The sequence below is a fragment of the Gavialis gangeticus genome, unplaced genomic scaffold, assembly GCF_001723915.1.
Source record: "Gavialis gangeticus isolate Ggan-Ray unplaced genomic scaffold, GavGan_comp1, whole genome shotgun sequence".
Lineage (NCBI taxonomy): Eukaryota > Metazoa > Chordata > Crocodylia > Gavialidae > Gavialis > Gavialis gangeticus.
Genome location: NW_017728986.1, coordinates 28,219 through 40,908, shown reverse-complemented (window position 1 = coordinate 40,908; position 12,690 = coordinate 28,219). Strand labels below are relative to the sequence as shown.

The 12,690-nt window shown below is 53.8% G+C and overlaps 1 protein-coding gene across 2 annotated transcripts in view; it reads right to left on the bottom strand.

Moving 5' to 3' along the window:
* AAAS (aladin WD repeat nucleoporin) overlaps positions 1 to 12,021 on the bottom strand; it is a 17,623-nt gene extending 5,602 nt beyond the window's left edge. The window contains exons 1-16 of one of the 2 annotated variants that reach the window (XM_019514082.1): positions 11,739 to 12,019; positions 10,205 to 10,332; positions 9,121 to 9,176; positions 8,336 to 8,427; positions 7,682 to 7,728; positions 7,415 to 7,513; positions 5,924 to 6,067; positions 5,497 to 5,617; positions 4,557 to 4,681; positions 4,305 to 4,365; positions 3,830 to 3,920; positions 3,244 to 3,337; positions 2,486 to 2,553; positions 1,449 to 1,521; positions 550 to 634; positions 30 to 143 (exon numbers count right to left, since the gene is read on the bottom strand). In XM_019514082.1, the coding sequence (XP_019369627.1) occupies positions 30 to 143; positions 550 to 634; positions 1,449 to 1,521; positions 2,486 to 2,553; positions 3,244 to 3,337; positions 3,830 to 3,920; positions 4,305 to 4,365; positions 4,557 to 4,681; positions 5,497 to 5,617; positions 5,924 to 6,067; positions 7,415 to 7,513; positions 7,682 to 7,728; positions 8,336 to 8,427; positions 9,121 to 9,176; positions 10,205 to 10,332; positions 11,739 to 11,861 (1,521 nt within the window). In that variant the 5' untranslated portion in view covers positions 11,862 to 12,019. Of the gene's footprint in view, positions 1 to 29; positions 144 to 549; positions 635 to 1,448; positions 1,522 to 2,485; positions 2,554 to 3,243; positions 3,338 to 3,829; positions 3,921 to 4,304; positions 4,366 to 4,556; positions 4,682 to 5,496; positions 5,618 to 5,923; positions 6,068 to 7,414; positions 7,514 to 7,681; positions 7,729 to 8,335; positions 8,428 to 9,120; positions 9,177 to 10,204; positions 10,333 to 11,738 lie in introns of both variants that reach the window. The other variant, XM_019514088.1, reaches the window with a different exon arrangement.
* Positions 12,022 to 12,690: the final 669 nt, after the last annotated feature.

The window sequence follows — 12,690 nt, the reverse complement described above, 5'->3', positions numbered from 1 at the left end:
AGCTCTGAGAACAGGGGCTGCTCCCGTACCCTGGTGCTGCTCCTGCTCAGGGATGCCATGGGACTGTGACTGGGGCTGAAGCAAGGGAACTGGGCACCCACAAAGAAGAAGGGGATATGGCTGATCCGTCCTGTAGACCAGCACTGGGTGGGAGAAGAAAGAGAGAATGCAGCATGAGCACCGAACCAGCACTGGGCACACCAGCCCTCTGCCTTATCAGAGCTCGGCTCTGGTGCCATCTGCCCACACCATCAGCCTCGTGGCTGTAGGCCAATGGACCCCAAGTCAGGGTAGAGGCAATGGGCATATTCCCACTGCCAGCAGAACCAGCCATATCCCACCCCGCCACATCCAGAGCTAGCTTCTGCTGCTATCTGGCCACTCCAGGAACAGCCTTCCCACTGGAGAGCATGCGCCAAGAAGAAATCGACTTTACCCATCAGGGTCTGTGCAGGGGGTTGGGAAATCTTGAGGCCAATCTCAGCTAAGCTAAGCTAAACTAGCTGGCCTTGCATGCCTGGAAAAGCCCATAAACAAACCTGCACTCACCACAGTCAAGAGGGCCCCCTTCTTAAAGCAGGGATGGAAAGCGATGAGCTGTGGCTGAGCTCCCTGCTCGCCCTGTACAAAGCCGCTGGAGAGAGAAAAAACAGTTACTGCCTAGGTAGCTCTGTGCTGATCACAACAGGTCAACCCCCTTCATGATGGGCATCAGTATGGGCTACGGGGCTTAGACCTCCTCTGGCCCTCACGCCTGGCTAGGAAAGCAGCGGTAAAGCTACTGCATTTGCTTCTCAAATGTGGGTAGGAGCTGAGGGCCGAGTCGCACCTCAGACGGACTTAAAACTTGACAACTTCAGAGATGGCACGCAACTGCTACTTGGTGTGTACCAGCTGATCTGATGCACCTGGGTCCCTACACACTTGGTGCAGACAGAAACAGTGCCTAAACTGTGTTAATTCACCACTGAATGAAACAGCAGTCAACTGCAGCAGTTCAGCTCCCAGATGGGGCAGCTGTGAGGCGCTCAAGTACTTTAATTCTGGTGTGCCCAGCCTGGAGCACATGAGCCACAAGTGCCACTCCACTAGTGGCTCATGTAGCTTGTGTGTGTGTGTGTGGCACACACTAAATTAGGGAAGGGACTAGCAGCTCAAGCAGGAAGCAGGGGAAGGGGATCAGAGTGGCACTCGGGAGGGTGTGGAGCTAATTCGTAGCCTGTCTGCCAAGGAGGCTGGCCCCACTATTTTATTGTTGGTCCATCTACACCCTCTGAAAGAAAAGCATCAAGAACAGGGCATGTTCCCCTGCCAGAAATCACACTGGAGAAATGGTCCTGCTCAGACAGGAGTTGGGGTTTGGTGAAGTCCTATAGCTGTGAAATGTCCAGCAGAACAGTCCCTCTGCCTTTGAAATCAAAGGGCTACCATTTAAGCCAACAACACACCATGGCAGGAGTTCAAACACTGGGCTGTTGCGAGTACGAAACACAGCGATGACTGTCCTGCTTCCGGGGTTTCCTGGAAAAGGAGAAAAACAAGAAAGTGGTGTGTTAGTTGTTATGGCTGAAAAACGGAAACAGCTGGGCAAGTTAGAAGGGGAAAACCATGAGAGAGGGTTGGAGAAGGCAAAGGCACGAGCACACAGGAAACAGCTGTGTGACAGCACACACCCGCAAGCCTGTGGATAACACTATTAGCAAGCTTCATCTCATTTGCAAAAGGATCCCACTGGCTGACACATCCACCTTCCTCCTCTGCTTGACAGCTCTGAACCAGACTGCCACAAAGGCTGGACAGAAACAAATTTAACCTCCTGTCCCTTGGAACACGCAGCTAAAAAACTGGGGAAAGTAGTGTCTAAGATGGGGCTTTCCAAAGCACTCAAAGTGATGTACTCCAATGTGTCTTGGATGCCACGGTGCTTAAATATATGGAGCAGGCATAGAGGGATTAGACTAGGATCCTGGGAAACAGGGGTCTAGGCCTAGGTCCCTGCTTCTCCATACACTTCCTGTGCAGGGGGCCAGGTCAGTTTGTACCCAACCACCTTGCAATCCCCACACAAGGAAGTGAGGCAGGCAGCACCATTCTGGCTACTGCACAGATGGGCAATGAGCTACAAAGGCTAAGGGATGCCCAATATCACAGAGGACATGTATGACAGGGCTGCGTGGGCCGAGTCAGGGTCCCCCGAGGCCCAAGCTGGCATCCTAAGCAGGTGCCAGCTTCCGCCCTTCAGGAAGTCCCACCCCAGCTGGCCAGGGCCGACCTTCTGCTCAAATCTGTCTCATCTCCCCTTTCTGACTCCTGCCTCAAGCACCTTGTGTATTATTTGTCTCCCAGGTCCGCCACTTGTCCCTGTTTAACAATATGCCAGGTGTGGAGACTGGACCTGTTCAGGCTCTATCTAGGCAGTACAGATGCAGAGTCCCAAGGAAGGGCCCATTCTGGGCTGGAGAGATGGATGGATCCAGAGTTTTACCTCTGATGACGACTGCAAGCCTCTCGCCGCTGGGGTCCCAGACCATGGAGTGTACTTCCCCGCCAATCCTGCAGCCAACATACAGGGAGTTAAGAGCAGCTTGCACCAAGGCGGGGGAGACTCAGACTACACCTACACCACTCAGGCTGGCAGATGATTCACTGCCAGGATCCCTGTATACCCATCCCACTGCAGCACCACAAATTCCACAACTAGCTGGGCTCACAACTGTGCACAGACCCTCTCTGTCTCCGTGGTGGTGTGGCTCTATTCCAGGCAGCCCTGTACCTGTCTAAAGGGAACAGAGGAGCACAGCTGGGTTATGCTAGCCATCTACCCCTGAAGCTGGATTGAAGCCTTTATGCCAAGACACAAGTGACATGGCTCAGCTGAGAGCAGCCTTGATGGCTACCCCAGGGCTGATCCAGAAGTGCAAACACCTGGAAAGGCCTCAGGACCAAGACTACGGGTGATGACATGAGACCCTGGACAGACTGAAAAGGCACTGTGCCTGGTTTCCAACTGGCTCTGACAGATGTCACCAACCTCCATGGAAAACACCTCAAAACAAGGAGCTGGAGGCAAACATGGGGGATGCCCCAATCACACTACACCTGGATACATGCAGCACAAATTGCCTGGACACGTGTACGTGTATATGGCCATCTGCATCTTCCACTTGGGGCTTGAACCTGCAGAGCTGCTCCCAGCAGTCACACCTCCCCTGCCTGCAGCACTGCTGTGTGCCCAGTTCTCACCTCTCCTCCCCATACAATGTCTCAAAGGTGGTCTCTGACAGGTCTGCCACAATAGATGCTGTCTTGGGCCCTCCTACTTGCCCCTGCATCTCTCCTGCAAGAGAATAAGATGGAGGAAGATGAATGCTGCCACTCAGACAGGGCTCATGAAGTCATAGAGCTGTGTGTGAAGCAACACAGACCACCAGCACTTTGCACCCACCACTAGGAGGAAGATCAGGGTGGACAAACATGCAACAGGTAGCTGCCTCCCAGGTCTGCACCACAGGAATCTGCAGTCTGGATTTTCTGCAAAAGGCTCACAAGAAAGAGGTCCTGCTCAATAAGAGATCCCACCACATGCTACAAGAACTGGGGAGTGGCCCATGTCCCAGCCAAGTTTCACAACAGATTATTCTGTTCTGCCTCCCTAAAATTCCCCCTGCAGGTCTGAGTGCATAAAAAGCTTTCTCTGCTCCATGGGCTAAGCTAGGTCAGTGTGCAGCATTCATCTATGCTGTTTGAAAAATAAATTAGTCACATCCCACTCCACAGACAGCTGCATTATGGCTTAGGAAGCCATGGAGGGGGGTGGGGGCAAACTCACCTTTGTACTCTGAGAAGGACAAGGAATAAATGACTGACTCCCCCAGAACTGTAAAGAGCAAGCGGCTGCCATCAGGGCTCCAGCAGCCTGTCTGAGAGGGGAAAAAGGTAAAATAAAATCAGAGAGATACGCTTAAACCAGACAGCAGCGCTCAGGGTCCATAGGCCAGTAACTTGGACCTGAAATTCTACAGACATTATACCTGCAGCACCCAAGTCCTGTCTCTGGATCTGGCTCTAAGTTCCCAAAGCAGCTAGGGCTGGTCTTGCCCTGGGGAAGTGAAGGGCGTGCACTGGGCAGCTCAGCCCACACAGTTAGGGCATCTGCTGCTATGAATCCAGCACACAAGGCAGGACAAGGGGCTCAGTTTTCAGCTGCTCATCCCTTGCCCACCCCAAGACCCAGTCACTCGACTCCCTTCCTCTCTTTAGCTCTGACCCAGGAGCATGCCTACCACCACTGTACACCAAAGTACCTGGCAACGGCCCTTGATGGTTGGCCACCTCTCACACGTCCACATCTGGGCTTCCCACACCCTGAAAGACAAGGTTTGGAATCAGCTCTTAAACCTCTGGGGATGAACAGTCCAGCCCTGATCCTCCCCCTCTCTGTACCACCCTAAGAAATCATTTAGGAACATCAAGCTTACATGCCAATAGTGGCGCACACAACCCTGCCTAGGAACCCCTAACTTCATACCATGCTCCCCATGGCCCTCAGCACCCACCTGAACACAGCCGAGGGTGTAGCAGCTAGCACCTTGCTGCCATCTGGCGACCAAGCCAGATGGGTGACCCCGCCCCCTCCAAACCACTGCAGCTGGACACAGTTTTCAGTGGACACGTCCCACACCTGGAGAGACACAGAAAAGAGAGGTGAAATCAGAGGGGAGGAGGAATATACTGGCTGGTGGGGGAAGAGCTGGAAACTAGAGAAGATCCAGGCATTGCTGCTGGGTTCAGTCATCTCCCTGGTAGGTTTTTCCTGCAAGGGGAGAGTGTGACAAACACTGGCCATGCTTATGGTATTAGGTTCTGCTGTACATCTGGGAGGGAATCATTTCCCAGTGGGTAGGGCTGTAATTTGCTTGTTTGTGGGAGACATCTCGTTGCTCTGTGCAGCTCTCTAGGCCCATCCTGGTAAGGTAGACTCACACAGCAAGTTCCAGCCTCGTTGGCTGCAATCACTGGCCCACAGCCACTTCCAGCAGATTGGTTTGCCCCCATCAGATTAAACATGCTACCTCCCTCAGGCTCTTCCTGACCCAGGGAACAAGGAGCGTCTGGGGCTTTTTCACAGCCAAGCTGCTACCAAGTGAGAAGTATGGGCCTATGGAGAAATCTAGATATTGTTGATGGAGAAAGGAAAGAGGTACTGTGTTGGGCCAGACCTACTCAATGTACCTCAGTCTCCACCTATAAACCCCACTTTGCTACAACAGTGCTCTGCTCCCAGACCTCAGCTCAGACTGAGGACACCCCCTACTGTTCCAGTGTCTCCCAGAAGAGCTGGCTACTGCTGCAGAACTGTGGAGCAAACTGAATGCCTTAGGAGGCTTTGAGCCCCTGGAGCAATGAGGCTAGGTCCATCCAGCAAAGGACACCAGAGGCATTGCGAGCTCCACTCCAACCCCCACAGTGAACAACAAGGAGGTGGCCGTTACTCACCAGCATGGCTGTGTCAACCGGCGAAGCTGAAAGCAGCATCCCCCCGCTGGGCGCCCAGGCCAGGCTGGTGACGGGACTGTGACCAGGATGGGAAAGCACCTGTGCACAACCAGAGGAAGGCCTGGGGGTGGACAGGAAGTAAATAAAGGCTAGCACCATACAAGCTGTTTGGGACCTGTTCTAGAAAGGACAGGTCTGCAGGCAACATGCCTGTCTGCACAAAGCAGCTAGTTAGTGAGTCTTTACTCCTGAGCTTTGGCCCAATGCCCAGAGGATCAGGCCTTGTCAATAAGCTGCTTAGCGAACCTGGACAAGAGGAGCACTACAGCTCTGATAAGTGCATGAAATTTGGGCAATGCCTCGTGTGGTGCTCACAACATGGGGGAGCAGCATGTGGGCCCCCAACCCCTCCCCAGTGGCTAGTTACCTGGTGGAAAGGGAAGTGGGGTCCAGGTGCCACACCAGCACGCAGCTCTGGCATGCCACAGCGAGGATAGAGGCGCACAGTGGCTTCCAGGCCATGGAGGCCACATTTCTCTGCAAGCGATGCTTCAGGGTGGGCACTGTGGCACTGCAAGAAAGCGAAAAGCAACATGGGATAAGAGCACAGCAGGACTGCCTGATCCCCCCACATTTGCTACTGAGACATCCAGGCTCAATATTCCTAGCAGGGGTGGTGACTGAGTGCACGTGCATCCTAAACTAAGCTAGCCAGAGCCTTCTGGTCCTAAAGCACCTCTGCTCTAAATGGAAGTGCAAGGAGGCCCAGGGTTAGGAGCCAGCCTGGGACATGGAGACTTGGATTCCAATTCCTTGCTCCACAAAAAGCTTCCAGAGCAACCTCAGAGACAGCCCTTTATTCCCCTGTAAGATGGGAAGCTGGCTGAGCCCAAGGATAAATATGCTATAAGTTGTGAACTGCTTCCCTAAGTCAGGTCTGCAGACACCAAACAAGTCACACAGGTCCGCTGCAAGGGGGAGGCTACACAACACCAGGTGGACTGAAAGCAGGGGGATCTGGCCTCAAAATAAACCAGAACACACCAACACCTAGGAAACTTCCTACCCACGTGGCCACCCCAGAAGCTGAGTGAAGACACCTCCTTGTACCAGCATGCTTGGTCACGGCCTTTCTGCTGTGCTGATCCCACTCCCAGCAGTCCTCCACACAGTGCCCAGGCCCTGTCGGGGTCTAACTCTGGGCAAAAAAAGTCACAACACAGGACAGCCCAGCTGCAACACTCAGTGGTTCGAGGGGATGGGGAGATGACAGCGCACCTAGTCTTGTTAAGCGGCGCGCCTGGGACTGCCTGGGGCTTAGTCCCAAGGGTTGATTTGGCTGTAGCCAGCATGAAAGCCCAGCCAGGCACTGGAGCCTGCCTGGGGGAACACCGGCTGCGTTTCAGAATGAACTGGGAAAGTCTTCTCTTAAGAAAGCTTTTACTTGCCTGCTGAGACCCACTCGGAGAGTGGGGAGACCTGCAGGAGAAACAAGAAGCAGTGACACTCAAGGGGAAAGGGAGAGACAGCGCCCCTAGCCAAGTCACTCACATGCCAGCAAGGTGCATTCTCAGTTACTCTACTGGCTGTGCCACTGCATAGGAAGAGCATCGTTCCAGGCCGCATGTCAGAGGTGCTCTGCTCCCCTACTACTATGCCAGGAAATGAACCAGGAGCTCACTGATTTTTTTTGTCTCTCCCTTTCCAAGCACTGGATGAAGCACAGCAAAGCCACACTCCCATGGCTCCCAAGTGCTCACAGCACAAGCTCCCAGACCCCAGGAACAGGGATAGACAGAGGTCTTCACCCAAGCAGAGGCATAATAGCACTAGAACACAAAAGTATGATCACCACAGCTTTGAAACACAGACATCTTCACTCTGCTGCCTGCAAGAAGAGCAGCCCAATGCACCTCACCTGTTTGTGTTGTACACTCGGATAGAGTCATCCAATAGGGCCACAGCAAACTTGCTGGTATGGGGGTGCCAAGCAAAGGCCCGGATGGAGCAACCAGCCCTGGAAACGCAAGAAAGGAGGGTCACACGTGAGAAACCGATGCCCGAGACTGGAGTCATACCACCCTTCCTCCCTCCATATGTGCTAGGAACTTGGACACCACAGCCATGGGCCACCCTACAGGCCTAAGTTGATACACATGCTACAGTCTTAACACACAGAACTTACCAGTCCACTGCCTGGGAGAACTCTGCTATCATGTCTTCACTTGTTAGCTTTGAGGAAAGGAAAAACAGGAAAAGAATTAAGCACTTCAGTGGCAGATCAGGCCAACAGAGGGCAGTGTCAGTTTGTTTCCAACTGGCAACACCATCCTCCTGTTCTCCCCTTATAATGAATTGAGAGAATGAATTGTGCCCTCTGCCTGTATGGTCTGTGTCTGGATTACACTGGTAGGTCCCGCAGACAGCTGTGACTTAATAGATCAGGCCAAGAGTCAGGCAACCTGGGCTCTCATTGCCAGTGCTTTATTAAGCCAGGTAGCACAAGTTACTTGTTCTCCAGGCCTCAGCTTTGCCTCTCTAATGATACCAACCCCCCTGAGCACAGAGATGAAAAAAATGCTGCAAGTTAAAAGTTGCATTGTTATGGCTGGCGTGGAACATCTGCTAAGTCACACTGCTAAGAGCTCCTGGCATGAGTCAGCCACCAATGAACATGCAGGCCTGGCTCATTTAACAGTAAAGTAATATAGTATGAATCCAACATTAGCATTCCTGCTCATCTGGCTAAAGACTGCACTTTATGATCAGGGCAACCCAACCCTCACTGAGCACAAGCAAGGATGGGAAGGCAGGCAGATGCACAAGCTGGAGCACTCACCGACAAATGGGGGAAGAGGGAGCCATGGAGAGAGGAAACCCAGTGGCACACAGCCAGGGCATAGCGTGATCCTGTCTTCACCCACTGGAGAACTAGAGAACAGACCTGAGTGAGAGGATTGCCACTTCCCCAAAATGGGGGCATGTAATTGGATTCAGAGCCAACGGGGACCCAGGAATGGGCACACACCAGCATCCCTCAAGGCAATATGGATGTAACAACAAGTCCGGTGTAATCCTGTACTGTCCTTTCCCAAACGACCCCCTAGGACCACAGAAATCCACATGCCTAGCACTGAAAGGCAGCAGGGGAGGGAGAGGCAAGCCCCAGTGAAGAGCTGTAGGTCTCCAAGATCAGCTAGGGCCCATGAACAGTGATAGGCTCAGAGTGTGATTTGCTGGTTTAACAAGACAGCAAATTTCACACTGAGAATGGAAGGGAAATACAGTCTAGCCTCTGCAGCACTGGCTTATGGAACCCTTTGCCACTAGATGCTGCTGGGGCTATAAGTTTGGCAGGCTTCAAAAGAGAAGCAGAGACTTACAGAAATGAGACGGGTCCCAGAGTAAGGGTTAAAATGCCAGTGTCCAAACCCCAGTGCTTGGGCAGAGAGCAAAACCCTTCAGCTTCAGGGATTTAGTGGAGTGGTGAGGTAAGGGGAGGGCACAGACATGTCCAGAGGATGGCAGTGGTACAGAGCAGGGATGAGGGCATTAGGAGACTGCTACCCTATCCCTCCAAGACACTGGTTGGGGAAGGGAAATGCAACTTTGGCTCTGACTCACCTTCCTCCTCTGCATTGGCGATCTCACTAAGCACCCCGCACACACCCACATCGCGCCTGGAGATGGAAAACTTGTAAGTCTCCTGTGTGCCAGTAGGATGGATGCCCTGGGTAGTGACCCTTCCCCAGCACTGCTGGTCCCTATCTTGGAACCCCTGACCTCAAGTTTCTGCTCTGCTAAAGACTTCTTGAATGATTTTGAGCAAGTCACTTAGCTTCTTCTTTGCCACACACTCAAGACAGCAAGATGCCCAAAACTGTCTCCACTTCCATAGCTCCAGACTGATCCAACCCATCCTACTGGGACCCGCGGCAAGACTGGACACTGAATCTGGTGGCAGGACCCTGGAATCTAGACAGAGCTACATGTTGTTTTGGAGCTGCCCACAAACCTGTTCCATTTTTTCCCTTATTACCAAAAGCACCAAGCCCTGGCTCCCTTCTTCCAACAGCAACCTCCTGCCATCAGGCAATCCCATGGTCCAACACACCCAAATCCACCCTGCCTTCCAGCTGCTGACACTTGCCACTACCCCAGGTAAAGACCATATCTATGCCTGCTGCCTCCCGACTCACTCTGACCCCATTCTTGGCTGTCCTTGGAAGTAAAACAAAAAAAAACCTGACCCATTTGCCAGCTCCCCTCCCCCATAACTCTCCCCGCTCTGAAATTCCAGCAGATTTAGGTGAAAAAGATCTTTCCGCTTCTAGCAGCAATACAGCTGCCTTTACAGCAGCCCAAGCTTTTCCTTCCTTGGTTCCAAACACACATTAAAGGACACCCTGCTTCTATCAATCACTAGACCAGTGATGAGCACAGGTGAATGTGATGGGAAATAATTAATGGCCACCAACACAGTTAGGCTCATCTCAGGAATCCTAGCCACCCTTCTGCCTCCCAGCTCCCCAGTCCCATATTATTCATTGTTTGGCATCCCTACATACAGCCATAGCTCAATCAGGACACCACTGTGCCAGGTGCTGCATAGCTCCTTACAGAAAGAGCCCCTGTGCCAAAGAGCTTGTCATCTATTAACTGACATCCATCCCCTTGCTCTTTCTGCAACTTGCTCACATGCACTCACCACGCATTGATACACCTTTTCCAGAGGGATTCCCGGTGGTGGATGAAGGCAGGTTTTGTGCTGTGCTCCAGGCGGCTGTGAGCTTTCAGTGTCTCCTTGGGGATGGTAAGCATAGGCAGGTCAGCCAACTGCAGGCAAAAGCCAAAAATACAAAAAACTCTTAAGAATGTGGTGCCAGATGGAAAGGTTTCTTAGTCCGAAAACCCTGAAGCAGCCAGAACAGACCATTAGAACTGCAGCTGTGCCAGGGTGCCGAAGGTACCAACAACAGCTAAACACAGCCTGGTCTCAGAGCACTTCTGAGCAACCACAAGAGGTGAATGCAGAGAAGCAGCTATGGAAGGACATGGAAACATCCGCCTTTTGTGCTTTACAATCCTTTAAGGCTAAGGACACAGTTAAAAGCAAACAGGCAACACCTGCCTTCTTCTGGCTTAAATGGGGGGGGAACCTTCCCACTACAGCACCCCTCCTGTTGCAAACCACGGTGCTGACAACTGGGGTAGGGACCCATTGCTCTAGGGAAGGAAGAGTGGTCACTCAGAACTACAAGTACATGAGGCAGTGGTCTCCAACCTTTAAGTAGGAGATCACCTCTGGCATTTAGAAGCAACCCAAGATCTACCTTACACTGCCACCCAGCAGGTAAGTCTGCGGGAAGGCAGACTGAGGTAGAAGGAGAAAAAAATTATTTGGAGGCAGCAGGTCAGTCCCACCCAGCCGGAGACCCCCCTCAACTTACCCCTGCTCCAGCCTCTGTGGCACCGTCCCTCACCACGGGGGGGGCCTCGAACTACCCCCTGCCCCTTCCCTCCCCCACAGACCAACCTGCTGGGCAGAGGCACAGATGTGCATGTACACAGGCACTCAGCCCCCCACCACTCCCAGCCTCGCATCGACTCCAAGATCACTGGTGAATCGAGATCCGCTGGTTGGTAACAGCTATCTCAGGGGGGTGCATCAGGACACCCCCCACATCCCCACCCACCAAGGGAAGATGAGGTCTAAGTCACAAACTGCTGGAAGACCCTTTTAGGCTGGACGCAAGGAAAAAACAAACTTTTTACCATCCCAGTCTCCAGAGTCTGGAGTAGACTCCCCCGGAAAGTGGTGCAAGCAACTACTCTGGATGCCTCTACAAAATGCTGGGGTGCTCACCTTGCTGCGGTCCTCTGACCCCCGCTGGCGCCCTGCCCCTTGGGCAGGGGGCTGGACCCGAGTGTCTCAAGAGGCCCCTTCCAGCCCCTAACTATGGCAGGAACTACAGACTTCTATAGCGAACTAGATGATTTCTATAGTGAACTATGAAACTCCCCTTTCTCCTCTGCTGCACCCCACACAGGCGGCTGCCTCACTGCACCCTGGGGTGGGGGCAGGCAGCAAAAGCCAGAGGGAGAGCTGGGGGGGGGAGAGCAACTGAACCCCTTGCGAATTAAATTTCACGTGCAGCCCATGGGGTCGAGGCCACCCCGGGGAGGGAAAGCCCCCGGCAGCCCCCTTCTCCCCGGGCCAGGGAGACTGGGCTCGGCCTCACCTGGCTCTGGAAAGGCAGCGGGAGCGTCTCCAAGACGCGGCCGGAGACCAGCGCGTTGTTGCCCTCGTAGAGGGTGACGTCCCCGAGCAGCGGCGGCGGAGGGAACAGCGCCAGGGAGCACATACTGAGCGCCGGGCTCGGGAGAGAGGGGTTCAGTCCTGGGGGCTCCCGCCCCTGAGGAGACCCGGCCGCACCGCGATCACCTCCGCGTTTCCCGGGCACGATTCATCCACCTACGGGTCTTCGCTCGGGACAATCTCCGGCCTACGGGTCGCCGCGCGGGACTTTCCGCGACGCCGACGGGTGCCCGCGCAGAACCACCCGCGCGAACAGGGCGGCAAGCAGGTGGCGGGCGGCTGGGAATTAAAGGGGCCGCGGCCGCATTTCTGTGTCGGGCTCCCAGGGTCACGTGGCTGCTCCGTGCCTCAGTTTCCCCGGCGCGCGGGGCACGAGGGCGGCAGCCGGCCCTGGCTTGGCTTTGGGGCGTCCTCGCCTGCAGGCGCGCGGGGGTGCTGCCTGCACACGGTCTCCTCCTGCATCTCACACCTGCGGTGTGCATGTGCTTGGGCGCGCACGTCTGCGTGCATGCATGCCTGTGCATCTGTGTGTGTGTGGCGTGCATGGGTTTGTGAGTGTCTGTGCACGCGTGTGCATGTCTGCACGTGTGCAGTCTCTCTATGCGTGTGTGTGTCTGTCTGCAATGGTGCTTCTGCCTGTGTCTCTGTGCGTGACCCACCAGCTGGGTGCATTGCTCTTTCTGTGTGCGCAAAATCCTGGTTTTTATCTGGGTGTGTGCCTGTATGTAACTCTGGCTTTCATCTGTGTGTGTGTACTTAAAATCCTGGCTTGTGTGTGTGTGTGTGTGTGTAAAATCCTGGTTTCCATCTGTGTGTGCACAGACTTACACGTGCATGCTTCCATGTGTGTGTGCGATTGTGTGTGTGTATAAAAT